Source organism: Belonocnema kinseyi, chromosome 3, assembly GCF_010883055.1.
Source record: "Belonocnema kinseyi isolate 2016_QV_RU_SX_M_011 chromosome 3, B_treatae_v1, whole genome shotgun sequence".
Lineage (NCBI taxonomy): Eukaryota > Metazoa > Arthropoda > Insecta > Hymenoptera > Cynipidae > Belonocnema > Belonocnema kinseyi.
In genome coordinates this window covers 6454079-6467576 of record NC_046659.1, presented here as the reverse complement: position 1 = coordinate 6467576, position 13498 = coordinate 6454079, and the positions used below count along the sequence as shown (strand labels likewise).

Genomic DNA, 13498 nt, shown 5'->3' with positions numbered 1-13498 from the left:
AGTTAAATAGAATTTCCAAAACTGGGGTTGCTTTTTTAATTATCACCCCAAACTCGTGTACTGTTATTCAAAGAATCCCCCATTACTGCCTTTCATGAAAATGTACCAATTGAATAAAATTTTCAAAATGTAAGTAAGCTTTTTGAACTTTCATCTCTTTTTATTCTGTTATTCAAAAATCCGTCTCTTCCTGACTTTTATGGATATCTAACAATTGAATAGAATTTCTAAAACTGAGGTTGCTGTTTTTTACATTTTTACCACAAATCCGTGTCTAAAAATATACTAAAATTTTGAACATTTAGGTCGCCTTTTTAATTTTATAATTTGGACCACAACTTTTGTTTCGGAACGAGACACTGGTTCCGGTTTTGTTCCGACTAAGAACGAACCTGGAGCCAAAACGAGGATGGAAAGATTTGGAGCGAAGATAGGTGAGTATAATTTCGTTACAGAACGGAACGAGTAGTGGTATCGTTCTCTTCCTGAACCGCTTTAGGAACGAGAAACCGTTCCCAAAAAGAACCGGATGCGTATCCAGAAAGGTCAAGTTTTTGCTCAGGATGCACAACCTTTCAATACTTATTTACGTTAATATTTATCCCTAAAATAGTGTTAGATCTAATAGTAATTATTCCAATGCTTACTATAATACTCACTTAAAATACTTCTTTTTTCATAAACGTAACTTCGAATCTTTAATTACTGAAGAGTTAGGTACATATTTCATAGTAATGACAAAAATAAAAAAACTTGTCAGTCTTGATGCTAACTATCTTAAATGATGTTAATAAATTAATTTACCTTAAACTTCTCGTGCAAAGCTTCGATATCGTCTTTCACTCTTTGTATTAATTGTGTTTGATATTCTCTTATAGCTCCTCGAATATGTGGTCTGACAAAGAGAGCATTAAATCTAGAGAAGATTCTGAACATTTCATTTGCATTTTTAGCTGTACCCAGCTGATCTCTCAGATGCGCTGTTATTCTTGCTTCGACGCGTTCAATTCGTTCCTCGTATCTATGTACAGCAGCTTCCCAAGATTCCAAACCTTCTTTCGTGATATCCAAACAATCTACTTCCTTCACATTTTCGTAAGCCAAGTTAACTTCTCCAATTGCATTGGCATCAGCAGCATCTAAAGCAAATTCGACTTTAACACTATCGCTGTCAGCGTTCTCCATACTTGAATTGCTATTTTGTCTCACAGTGGGTCTTAGTACACGAACAATAACGGTTCTTAATTGCTCGTGTTGACGCCGAAATCGACGCATATGCTCCATTCTAGTTTGAAGCTTTTTATGAGCAGGTGATACCCTCCATACCATTTTCATATGTTCATCTCGCTTTTTTTTAACAACATCCCTTAATAAACCTGTCAATTTATCGTATTCATCGTCCCACGTATTAAATACTTCAAAACATTGACTCATCACTTTCTCAAAATCATCAAATGGAATATGCATCAATCTTCGCGTTCCAAGGACCTTCAGTAATTGCTGTCCTAAATCTCTCGAAATTGCTTCCACTAATCTTAAGACTCTTTGTATTGGATATTTAGTACTTCGAATTTTTCTTAGATGTGTAAAAATCTGTTGAACAGCTAAGCGAATTCTTTCAAGCTCAGTTGCTGATAAAAGGTCATTAATAGGAAAATCTTTCATTAGTGGATTGTAATCATTTACTGTAGCCAGAGCTTGTTTTAAACCTGTGTCGGTGTCGAAACTAACAGTTGCATGGAAACGTTTTCCATGTTTCAGTATGTCAAGAGTTAATGAGATTTCCAGACTTTCCCGTCTTTCTTGAATACGATGCAATGCTCTTTCGAGATTCAGCCAAAATGAAATTTCTTGCAAAGCTGTACCGGATTCTGGATCTCGATTTAATTTTGTAACCTAAAATAACATACTATTATAAAATACCTTCACAGAAAGTGTCTGCGCGATGCATGGGCAGCAGACTAGCGGCCTAATGTATAATTATAGGGCTAGAATATGTTTAATACTGTTTTTAAATACATGCTACATTTAAAAGTAATTTTTACGACAATAATGGTGTAAGCAACCAATATTTTTACAAAATGATTCAATTACGTAAGTTAGAAACGACATGCAGGAACTTCTGAAGGAAGCTTCCCAATCTTCTAAGCAACCTGGTCACTTCCTGTAAATCGCATTATGCCTACCTACACTTAACTGCAATTACATAATTTAAGGGTGAACATTTTCCGCATGAAAGGGCAGGTTCTTTTCGTGCAGGTAAAATTTTTGGGGAATGGCCGTAGCAGCATAGACATGGTTGCGTATGATTCTGCTGCAATTGGACCATATTTGTTGGGGTAAGTCACTACTACTGTAACAGCAATTTACGCAAGTGACATTTTCGAACAAATTTTATTTCAAACATTTTGGGACTACATTTGGAGATGAATTGGTTTTACTAGAAAAACTGATGTGTAGGTAAAAACTAGAGGTCGTATTTACATTCAGCAGGAAAAACTTCTACGAAAACGACACATCCCATTTCACAGACACTTAGATCACATTTTGTTGACTAGTGTTATTTTTGTAAATCGATAAACACTGTAACTTTTGACAGAGATGACAGAACGAGTAATAACGTAGAGCGTTTGAAGTATCAGTCTAAGGGGATTTTTGTCATGGAGCAGTACACTCCACGCGAACGCTCTCAGATTGTTGAAATTTACATTCAACAAAACAAGTCAATTCTAAAAACTCAACGTTTTGTTGAATGTAAATTTCAACAATCTGAGAGCGTTCGCGTGGAGTGCACTGCTTCATGGCAAAAATCTCCTTAGATTGATGCTTCTAACGCGCTACGTCATTACTCGATCTGTCATCTCTGTCAAAAAATACAGTGTTGCCAAATCTTTTCGTCGAATATGGCCAACCCTGTAGAACATTGCAAATGGAAAATTTAAGCTAATTTTTATTTAAACCAATAATTACATTTACCTTCTGAATTTCTTTAATCCATCTGTTCACTCCATTTTGCAATTGATTTAGGAACGTTGAATCTTCCACTTTATCACCAAAGTCCGCAACCTTCGGTTTTCTACCCTCATCAGAACACTGTTTTATCACCTGCAGGACTACTGGATGAACAGGTAGAGAAATTTCTGGAATATCTATGTTTTGTTGCAGATGCAAAAGTCCCATTTCAAGTTCTGCTATTTTTTTTTCAACAGATGGAGCCATTTTATCACCATCTCTATCTGCTCTGCCAGTTTCCTTTACGTAACTCTTAAAATACGGTGCCATTGTCTTACTAATGGCATGTAAAGTTTCATAAGCTGGTCCGTCAGATAGTGTTACAATCCGCAGTTGAGGATGAATGGATTTATCAGCTTCTACCACAGCACCACGTTTTATTAGAACCAAAGAAGCCACTCTAGGACTTGTGAAATAAATCTCATTTGAAATGTAGTATACAGCATTTTCTTTTTCATCGTCACCCTCGCCATTGTCTTCTTCTATAATTAAAAACAATTTTAATTTAGTTGCATTCCTGTACCATTGTCTAATTTCTCTCTTTAATCAGTAGATTCACCGTCAAATAGTGAAAACAGGCGAACTGACCAGGTATACTATACTAAAACATTTCGTGGAATGCGTGCTTGCATGATAAGTGCTTTGTCCCTGAATACTAATCAAATACTTTAATTAGTTTTTAAAGTATTTGTATTAGTATTAAAATTTTCTTTTCGCCTAATTATAGGTATACAAAACTAGCACAGTTACACTTTGTTTATAACAACACAAACGAAAATTATTAGTCCAACATCTTGATGGAATATAATCACTAGCTGTCTATAACCAAAGTTCTATAGAAAAAGATCTTTTTGCGCAAAAAAAGCTTCTTTTAAAGCAAAAATTATATCAAAAACCCAAGGATTACAATTAAATTCAACAAAGACCATTGAACTCGACAACTAACCGAATTTATACCAATTGGAACGCATGTAAACAATGATCCACCTTCGGAAGGCGTACGAAAATAACGGAAAGCATTATGTTGTAGAAGGCTAGATCTAATGATGAACCCCTCAAATATAAATGATGTCATGAGAATGGCAACTAGATAAATACCATTTGACATTGTCACCTAAATAACAAAGAAACATGATTGAGGGGTCAACTACAGAGATTGTTAAATTTTTGTATATTAGATTAAAAAACATTAATGTACACAAGGCTTTATTGGACTTAAGGAAAACATTCTCTTTATAATAAATTATATAATCACAAAAATTTTAATTTTTAATTTGTCAATAGAATTTTCGATGTTTAAAATAAAAAAGGTAAGTTCTACCAAAAAATGGTTAAACAAGCTTTTTTAGGTCATTTGAAAAGGAACCATTTTTTTTATTTCGCGTTGGACTAAAAATTTTTATTTTTTAATTTTCAATATAATTTTCAATGATCAACACCAGAAACTATGAAATCTATGAGAAAAAAGGATTAAAACAATTTTATAGCTCTTGATCGTAACCGTTTTGTCCTAATACTTTATTTCGTATATAGCATAGTTTAACCAAGGTCCATATTTTTGAGTCGTTAAATAATAAAATTAAAAGGATGACAAGGGCATGTACCCTCCGTCGGAGGGAATCGGTCTGATTCCGAAACGTCATGTATAAATTATCGAATAAACAGTCTAGAAGAAGTCGATAAAATAAGGTTTTTCCTTACCAATACTAATTTGTTGTTTCCTAGACGTTAAATTAAGAAATTTTACATCCTGAACTTCTTTGCAGAAATTTTTATGTTTATGGCCTTCTTTTTAGTCATAATACGAATTTTCCTTTAATTTTATTTATTTTCTCAAGTTTTTGAGAGTGGCAGTCAATCTTTTTTTCGGCGAAATCGCGGTAAAATTTCAGCCATAACCATGTCTCACGACTGTAAGATAGTTGGTTACAGTCAGTGACGGACTTAATAGGATGACACCTCAAAAATCTCGTGTACTCTGAAGACACGGAGCGAACCAAGTGCTACCCCGGCTTCTGCATTTTGCCTGCAAGCGTCTTAGCATCTTTTTAACACTCATGGATGATTTTCAGGCTAATAACCTGTGAATGCTTGGCACTCTCAAGAGCGCCGATAATAACAAACATGGTTCGCTTCTCGAAGTCAAGGAGAACTATGTCAGGCCTCGAGTGCACAACACAAAAATTGTGGAGAATATGAAGTTGCAGTATATGCGGCACTTGTCCTTCTCGACAATTGACTCGATTTCCCTAAGAGCGTTTAGCGGAGCTGTATTAAGGGAATGTGATACGTAGAAAAAAATCGATTTTACCAGTGTTAGGTTTCCTCGGCTTTTTTCACACAATAATAAAGAGTTGGTCTACGACATCTGGGGAATGATAGCGAACATGCTAGCGAACGTCCCCGGACTCTTTTTTGTGGGTTAATTAAAAAAAAATTATTTTGATAAATTCAATGTGTGTGTATTTTGAGATTATGTGGGTTACAATTCTCTCCCATAATCATTAATGAGTGCTACCGGAAGCATCGGTACGATAGAGATCTACATTATCGGAATGACAGAGAACTAAAAAACGATCCTAACCTTAAAATAGTGCTCATGCATAAAAATTTTATTTAAGACAATATATTTTTATTATTATTATCCCTAACAAAAGAATCCGGGAACGCCCGTTATAATATTTTATAGCATCTCCGAATTCAGTTGTTAAACATTTTTATTTGTGTTTAAAAAAATCCGAGGGAACTAAAACCCGATGTGCCACATGACGAAGTATCACATGCCCTTAAGGCCATTGACGTAAGAGTAACAAAGATGATAATAAGGCACTCTTAGTCCTTAATGCTCGGCGTGTGCATGACACAATGCAGTTATCATCAGGAATGTTTTGGATCAAGGTGTGGCGACGGTATTCTTAAGTGGCAATAACACCATCTTGACATGCCAAAATGAAACCCTCCGTGCCCGACTTTAATGCAGGTGATTTAAGGAAATGAAACGTTATCTCATACGACATCGACTGTTCCTCCACATTTCTGTGGAAGATGCCGTGCTGTACCCAGATTAATTCTATTGCGAAGAAATTCAAAATTCAATATTCCGCGAACAACTTGACGGCGTGAGATGTAGAGTCGCGGAATAGAAGACTTAAGATGCATGCTGTTGCTCATGTGCATAACCTTTCGTGTCCCGATATCAATGGATCTAAGCACGTTCTTTGTTTATGGTACCACTGCAAATGAATAAAATACTACCGGGACGGCTAGCATGTTCGTTGCAGATACTTTGTTTCTCGCCGACAGTTCGGAAGACCAAATCTTCCGGATGAGACGTTTGTATCTGCTTCAGAACGTATCCTTTATAGATGTCATACCCTGAATACGGTTCTGTGGCACACCCAGGTACGTATAAGTCTCTCCAGAGCAAAGGTGTCGTATAGCGCTTCCATCGACGAGCTCAGGGTCTTTAGGGATGTCATCCAGTTTTCCTCGCTTCAAATAAACCATGGCGCATTTGTCTAACCCAAATTCCATTCCTATTTCCTTAGTATATCATTCGACAATCCCTAGATCTAGATGTAGTGAGGCAAAAGAGGAGCGGGCACATGATGCCAACCTGAAAGACACCTCTCTGAAAGGTGACCTTGTTAGTTGTCACACGATTTTTTCTAGATGAGATAGTAAATCTGGTTTTCCAGAGCGGCATCAATCTCTCCATGGACCTCATGATTTTCGGATGAACCTTTAAGCTCTCCAAAAGACAGATGATAAGTCTATAGGAGATCGAATTGAAAGCTTTTCAGTAATCAATCCAGACCATCAATAGGTCACGCTGATAGAATGCTGCATCTTTGCAGACACATCTATCCATAAACAGGTTCTCCCGACATCCTTCTACGCCTTTCTTTGAGCCGCTTTCTTACATTTCGTGCCACACAGATTCAATTACCCGAAAAATCCTATCATTAAGATAGCTGTGAATATCTTATACAGTGTGTTCTGACAGGTGATTGGCCTGTAATTCTTCGGGTCAGCTAAGTTGCCTATTTTCGGCAGGAGTTTTGTACGCACTTCCACCAACCAACTCCGGAATTGGCTTTTCCGACTTTCAATATGAGATGATAAAATGGGCCAGATGCTGATGGGTTGAAGGAAACTTCTTCCACCAAAAGGTCTTGATACCATTAGTTCCCGGGGCGGAATTGTTCTTCAAGCCTCTAAATACTTTTTTCACCTCCTCGGTAATGATGGGTGGGCATTCTTCATCAGGTGTTATGAGGGCATCACATAGATCCTTGAAGCTATTTATGTTCTCAGAGTCTTCATCCAGTCTATGCTACACGTCGTAGACTTCTCTCCAAAATACTTCGACGTCCTCTGGTTTGGGCGGGTGGTCGACAGTAACTGTAGGGTCTTGGAAGAGTCAAGATGGGTAAGAGAGAAATGGTTGATTTTCTCTGACCCACCTCTCTCCCCGCTCTAGACTTCTCTTAGCGTCAAATAGTATCTGTATTCTTTCAACAATATGCTGCATGATGGTCACCAGCTTTGACTTGTTAAATGTGTGACAACGGGTCCGGAGTTTGCGCGCAAACTTTCGAACCTTGGCGGTAAAATTTCTGCCAGATGTGATGTAGCCAATCACACACTGAATGCGGGATGCGTACTGTCCTGCCCAGCCTATCTTTATAGAGAGTTGATGCATTCGTCTTTTGGTCCTATGATCAACCGTTGATTTTGTTTTACAGTTCGCATCGGCCAAAGCTCTCGCTGCATTATACACGCAACAATTTCTAGTCCAGAGGTCGGATTCTTTGGAAAAATATCTACGAAGCTCGTCATCCATTTCAACCAAAGCTTTAGGCTTCAGAGAATCCTGGGTGTTGATGTTTGTCCGGGTCATAAACCTTCGCTCTTCCTCTGTCGGCTGCCTGCCCGCGGGTGGTCTTCGTGTCGCCTCTCTTTTTATGTTGCCGGCTTGCTCTGGCTGTGGTAGAGGCCCCTTTTTTAGAGTAGTTCGGCATGATTTCGCAGACGCTCATGCGAAAAGTGTGACAGCTCCGGGTGTTTCTCGCACCACAGAGAATACAGTCATGCCACGCACCCCGTTCAGGGGCCACACTCGCATCGTATCACCCTAGAATGTCGCGATTTAGTCGCTCCGTCCACCTAAAGGTCTCGAAATTCCGTCGATCCATAGCATTGTATCCATCTTCATTGTCTTCCGCGGCTCTAGAGTGGTCGGCATTGTTCGCCGACCCATTCTCGGGAGCCCTGCACGTTCTATTATTTTGAACACACAAACACACCTGCGCTTGGGGGTAAATTGCTTCGGGACCACCCGTTGGACAATTGTCCGTGACTGTCTATTCATTTTTGTAACCATATTCAGCAAAAACCCTTGGTACAGGCACTCTCTATCCGCAACCCGAGGACGCTAGAGTAATGCTAGAGTAATGCACTTTCGTCATTTCTGATGTTAAAATTCAGGCCAAGGATCTTGGCCGCCTGCTCTGCGTCTTTGTAAAGCAACGCTCGTTTTCCAATCATCTCATAATTCCTGACCATTTTTAGGAAGAACTCTGCCATTTGCAGCTATGTAAGGTGTGCTTAGAACAATTTGATTATGAAGACTGGCGATTCAGAATTCCACGTACGCCTTAAAGATCTGAGATGCATAATCGCAGAAGAGACGAATTGATATGCAGGCTCTTATGCATATGCATGATCTTATGTGTGACGATATCAAGGACCGTAAGGCCGCTCTTCATCAATGGACCACCCCAAGCGTGTAAAGTAAAACCAGAAAGACAAGCATGTTTGTCGCAGATACCTTGTTCAACCCCGACTGATTTGAAGAACAAATCGGTCGAGGAAGATGCTTTTATCTGCTTCGGAGAGTCCTTTACTGATTTTACGTCCTGAATACGGGTTGAAGGCACGCATAGGCGTGTGCCCGTCTCTTCAATCTCAAGATGTCTAATAAAACTTAAATCCACAAGCTCAGGGTCGTTAGCAACACCAATAATCTTTCCTTTCTTTGGATGAATTTTAACAACAGAGGCACCCAGAAAAATTTCGTAGTGCGATAAATAGAAGCTGAAGTGTGATGCAAAAAAGCAGAGGGCTCACGGTATCGCCTTGAAAGACGCCCCTTTGGAAGGTGACTTTGTTCGTTGTCACGCAATGATAATCCTTCAAGCTTTACAACAAACAGACGATAAGTCTAAAAGAGGTTAAATCAAAAACTTTCCGGTAGTCAATCCAGGGCATTTACATGGCGTGCTACATCCTTTTTCGAGCTACGTCGTTCGTAAAACTCCTTTCTTTACACAGGCTTAATTCTTCGAAAAATCATGTTGTTTGGGTTAGCTGTAAAGATCATGTAGATTGTGTTTAAACAAGTTATTGCTCTGTAATTCTCTGGGTTGGACAAATGGCATTTTTTTCGGTAGGATTATAGTGCAACCTAACACCAGCTACTGTGGGATGGGCTTTTCCGACTTTAAATACTAGGTTAATATCCGGGCCAGATGTTGGTGTATAGAAGTAAGCTTCTTCCACCAGAAGTTATTGATACCATCTGGTCATGCAGTGGAAGTTTTTCGTACCCCTAAATTCTTTTATCACCTCTTCAGCATAAATTAATGGACATTCCTCCTTAGATGTTATAAGGTCGCAAAACTCTTTGAAGCAGATGATACTAACAGTATCTTCTTGCAACTCGAGTCTTTGTGGAATCTTGTATACCTTTCTTCAAAAAGTGTCTACCTAGTTAGGTTTAGGTGGATTTTGACAGAAACAGGGTGAACGCTGAAGAAGCGCGATGGATCAGCAAGAAATGGTTGATGCCTCATGATCCATCTCTTCCTCTTCTGTATTCCCCTCCTTGCGTCAGATAATACCCGTATTTTGTTAACAATATGCTTCTTGATTCTCAGCAGCTTTTACTTGTTCCGTATGTGATTGAAGGCCCTCAGTTCCGAAACTCAGCGCACTTTGAAATCGGATAATATCTTCAGTCTGTTCTTTGAGGGTGAAATCTTGAAATTTCACTAAAAAGCACTAAAACTTAAGGTTTTGCAAAAATGGGCTTAAAATCGATACCGATGCCTTCCAAGGGTGACTTTACGATGAAAAGTCATCAGAGGGTACTTAGAGGTCCGTACCGAATCGCCAAAGTCACCCCATGCCAATCCTCATGGAGAGTGAAATGGCTCAAAATTGCGTATTTTCAAGTAAAACGCTGAAACACTTGTGCAGATCTTAGCTCACTGAGTTCTTCTACTTCGAGTGACCCAAAGCCCACCACATGGAGGTGGCTGCACATCGGGCTCCACCCACGCTCTACTCAACCAACCAACCATATGTAGAACGTGCTTATTTAAGTCTCAGAGTCATTAATTACACCCACAAAGTCTTTCTTAGTGTCAAATAAGTTGACAGTCTTTCGAGAAAGAAAAGTGGCGCGTATCTGTCGGTCCCGAGCCTCGGGACCGATGCCTTGCCTGGACACCTCTGTTACCAGTCTAATAGTTCTTTCCACCGCTACTGTGTGACAAGGGAAAGATGTCTTTTTGCTGATATGTATAATCCCAGAATTTTATTTGAAGTTGTTAGCCAGCGAGCCATGTTAATGGGGGCCTATCTTCCGAGAGGCCAGCTTAGAAGAGCACGCTCCGAACCGTATGGCATCTGATATCTCAGGTAAGTCACATTCAACTTGTTTAAACTTTACAACATCGAGGGTCTCACAAGTTGGAAGTTGTCCTCCTATTGGCCCTGAGTATTTGTTCGGACGCTCGTTTGCTCGTAGACAGACATGACCCAGAGACCGCACAATTATTTAAGCGTTTTACTCGAAAATACGCAATTTTGAGCCATTTCCCCTTCCATGAGGATTTGCATGGGGTGACTTTGGCGACTCGGTACGGACCTCTAAGTACCCTCTGATGACTTTTTAACGTAAAGTCACCCTTGGAAGGCATCTGTATCGATTTTAAGCCCATTTTTGCAAAACCTTAAGTTTTAGTGCTTTTTAGTGAAATTTCGAGATTTCACCCTCAAAGAACAGACTGAAGATATTATCCGATTCCAAAATTTCAAAATGTGCTGAGTTTCGGATTGGACTGGGCCACTTTTCCGCACCCAGGCGTTTCCTGGACGCACAGTGTTGGTTTTTCGCGCCAGCCTAATAGCCGGGAGGGAGGGGCCAGAAGATTCAAGCCACCCCTCTGAAGTAAGTATTTTTAGTGTTCAATTCCCTATTTCCCCAATCTTTGCCTGTATCTATATTTTCTTATTCAGTTGATGGAATCGTCTTTTGGTCTTTTGATCCAACGTCGGTTTTGGCCTTTGATTTGAATTAGCCAAAGCTCTAACAAAACCATAAACTGACCAACTGACGGTCCAGACATCGGAGTCCTCCGAGATATCCTTACGAAGGCAGACATCCATTTCAGCCAGATCTTTGGATTTAGGAGGAACCTGCATATCAATGTTGTCCCTTGTACTGGAATCGCTATCATATCTCAGAAACTGCCCTTTCTTTTCAGTTTTAAAAAGTGTGCCAAAGCTCAATCGAATCTAATCAGTCGTTCGAAAGTTATCGGGCCTACACGCAGGAGACTACATGTCAAACTAATAGCTTTTCATTAGGAAGATAATATAATTATAATATAGTAATTAATACTTCTGAAATATACATTAATGTCTTCAATGCACAATATTTTACATAAATTTGTCGAAAAAATATTTTGTATTAATTTAGTTAGGACTTTTTAAACTCGACTATTCATGAAATGTATAAAATTACCGATAAATAAGGACACATACATTTATCACATACTATATTCTGACCCTATAACACTTAGCCAAAAATTTTACATTAAAGTCCGAGCGTTCGATAACTCAGTTTGGTCTTTTTTTTCTTGTGAAATTGGTCAAAAAGATTTTGTATCAGCTTCACTTTAGATTTTTCAGAACTAATTTACACACTTCATAACCCCTCGGTCGATACAAGTTATATCTCCTCGGCTTTTAAATATTAGTGAAGTTTTTTATACATAGAAATAAAATAGTTCACTAATGTTAATAATTCACTAATGTCTGTCTTCTATATCCGCTACTCTGTAACTAACCCCATAAGCTTTACATATCATTTTTTTTGTGTGCGCGTTTACAAGGAAAGTGTCATTTTTCAATCACCGTGGTTTTTATATGTAATCCTACACTAACAAGTCAAGTTATATTGTATGAAAATTTACAGACTCCATGAAAGAATATTTTTCAACCTTTACAAATTTAATGCTTTGTATGTTCACAGCTTTTCTGCGGAATGTTTGATAATTCTGAGAAAAAGCGTACCAATTCAGTAGACCGTAGGCTAATCAAATTTCATGACACCATATCAAGGAAAATTCTTTGCTCCTATAATTTTCACGGTGTCAAACATTTAAACATCGAAAAATTGGAATTTTTCGAAATTGTTGGGCCGTACAAGCTTGCAATGGATTGAATCAATACTAGAGTGCACGAAAAAGGTATTAACAATTTAAGACTGAAATGCCCGCTCCAAGATTTCGGTTCAAATTCCCCTCCACACTTGCAGCGGGGCTGTGAAGAGAGGGTTGACTAATTACGTTCTGAGCGGGCAATATTGTGTTCACTTAAGGGCAAAGCCATTTAGGACCATGTCCGAAACCAGCCATAAATAGGATTCCCAGTGTAATATATTTGTAATTTTTTTATGGTGCCCTGCAAAAAATTCGACGTAATATTCGACTCTAAATTAGTAAAATAGCAGTCATTTCTAATTTAAAATTACAGCAGATCGCCTGATATTTTCCGCGCTACTTGTAAAATTGAACAGACTTGCCGTGAACTTACTTACAAAAATAAACGGTATTCAACCAAACGGATCGTGTCATTTTACTCTAGGAATAACTGGTAGTTTATGTCCAATAATGCTTTGTTCTATTTTACATTTGAATTTGTACAAGCCGTGAATGAATTTTAAATTGCTTTTTTTAAAGTATACCTTCGAAACAAGTGCATGAAATACTCCATATAACAAAATGCCTGCACAGTGTGAGCGTTATGGGTCGCACGCGTGCGGGTGAGGCCGTATCACGTGGGTTCATATCATCACGCAGATGTGTCTTCCATGTAGCATATGCTTCGCACGTGTACGGGTAAAATACACGCACGTAGATTTAGTAAAATAGCTTAGGGGTTCTGTCGGTTTGCCGCTGATGCTGAGGTAAAATTAACATGATGTTCGCGACTGGAGGGAAAGTTTTAAATAAAACTATTTAATAAAATAATCTAAACGATAATTTATTACATATTGATTTTAATATCATATTAAACATGCACGATTGTTATCGCGTCCTCGGGTTGCGGATAGAGGGTCCCTGTACCAAGGGTTTCTGCTGAATATGGTTACAAAAATAAATAGGCAGTCGCGGACAATTGTCCAGGGGTG

At 38.7% G+C, this 13498-nt stretch overlaps 1 protein-coding gene across 2 annotated transcripts in view; it reads right to left on the bottom strand.

Moving 5' to 3' along the window:
* Positions 1-13498, bottom strand: part of LOC117168858 (dynein heavy chain, cytoplasmic) — a 318168-nt gene that overhangs the window by 273311 nt on the left and 31359 nt on the right. For both annotated transcript variants that reach the window (XM_033354725.1, XM_033354727.1), the window contains exons 2-3: positions 2977-3494; positions 805-1896 (exon numbers count right to left, since the gene is read on the bottom strand). In XM_033354725.1, the coding sequence (XP_033210616.1) occupies positions 805-1896; positions 2977-3494 (1610 nt within the window). The remainder of the gene's footprint in view (positions 1-804; positions 1897-2976; positions 3495-13498) is intronic.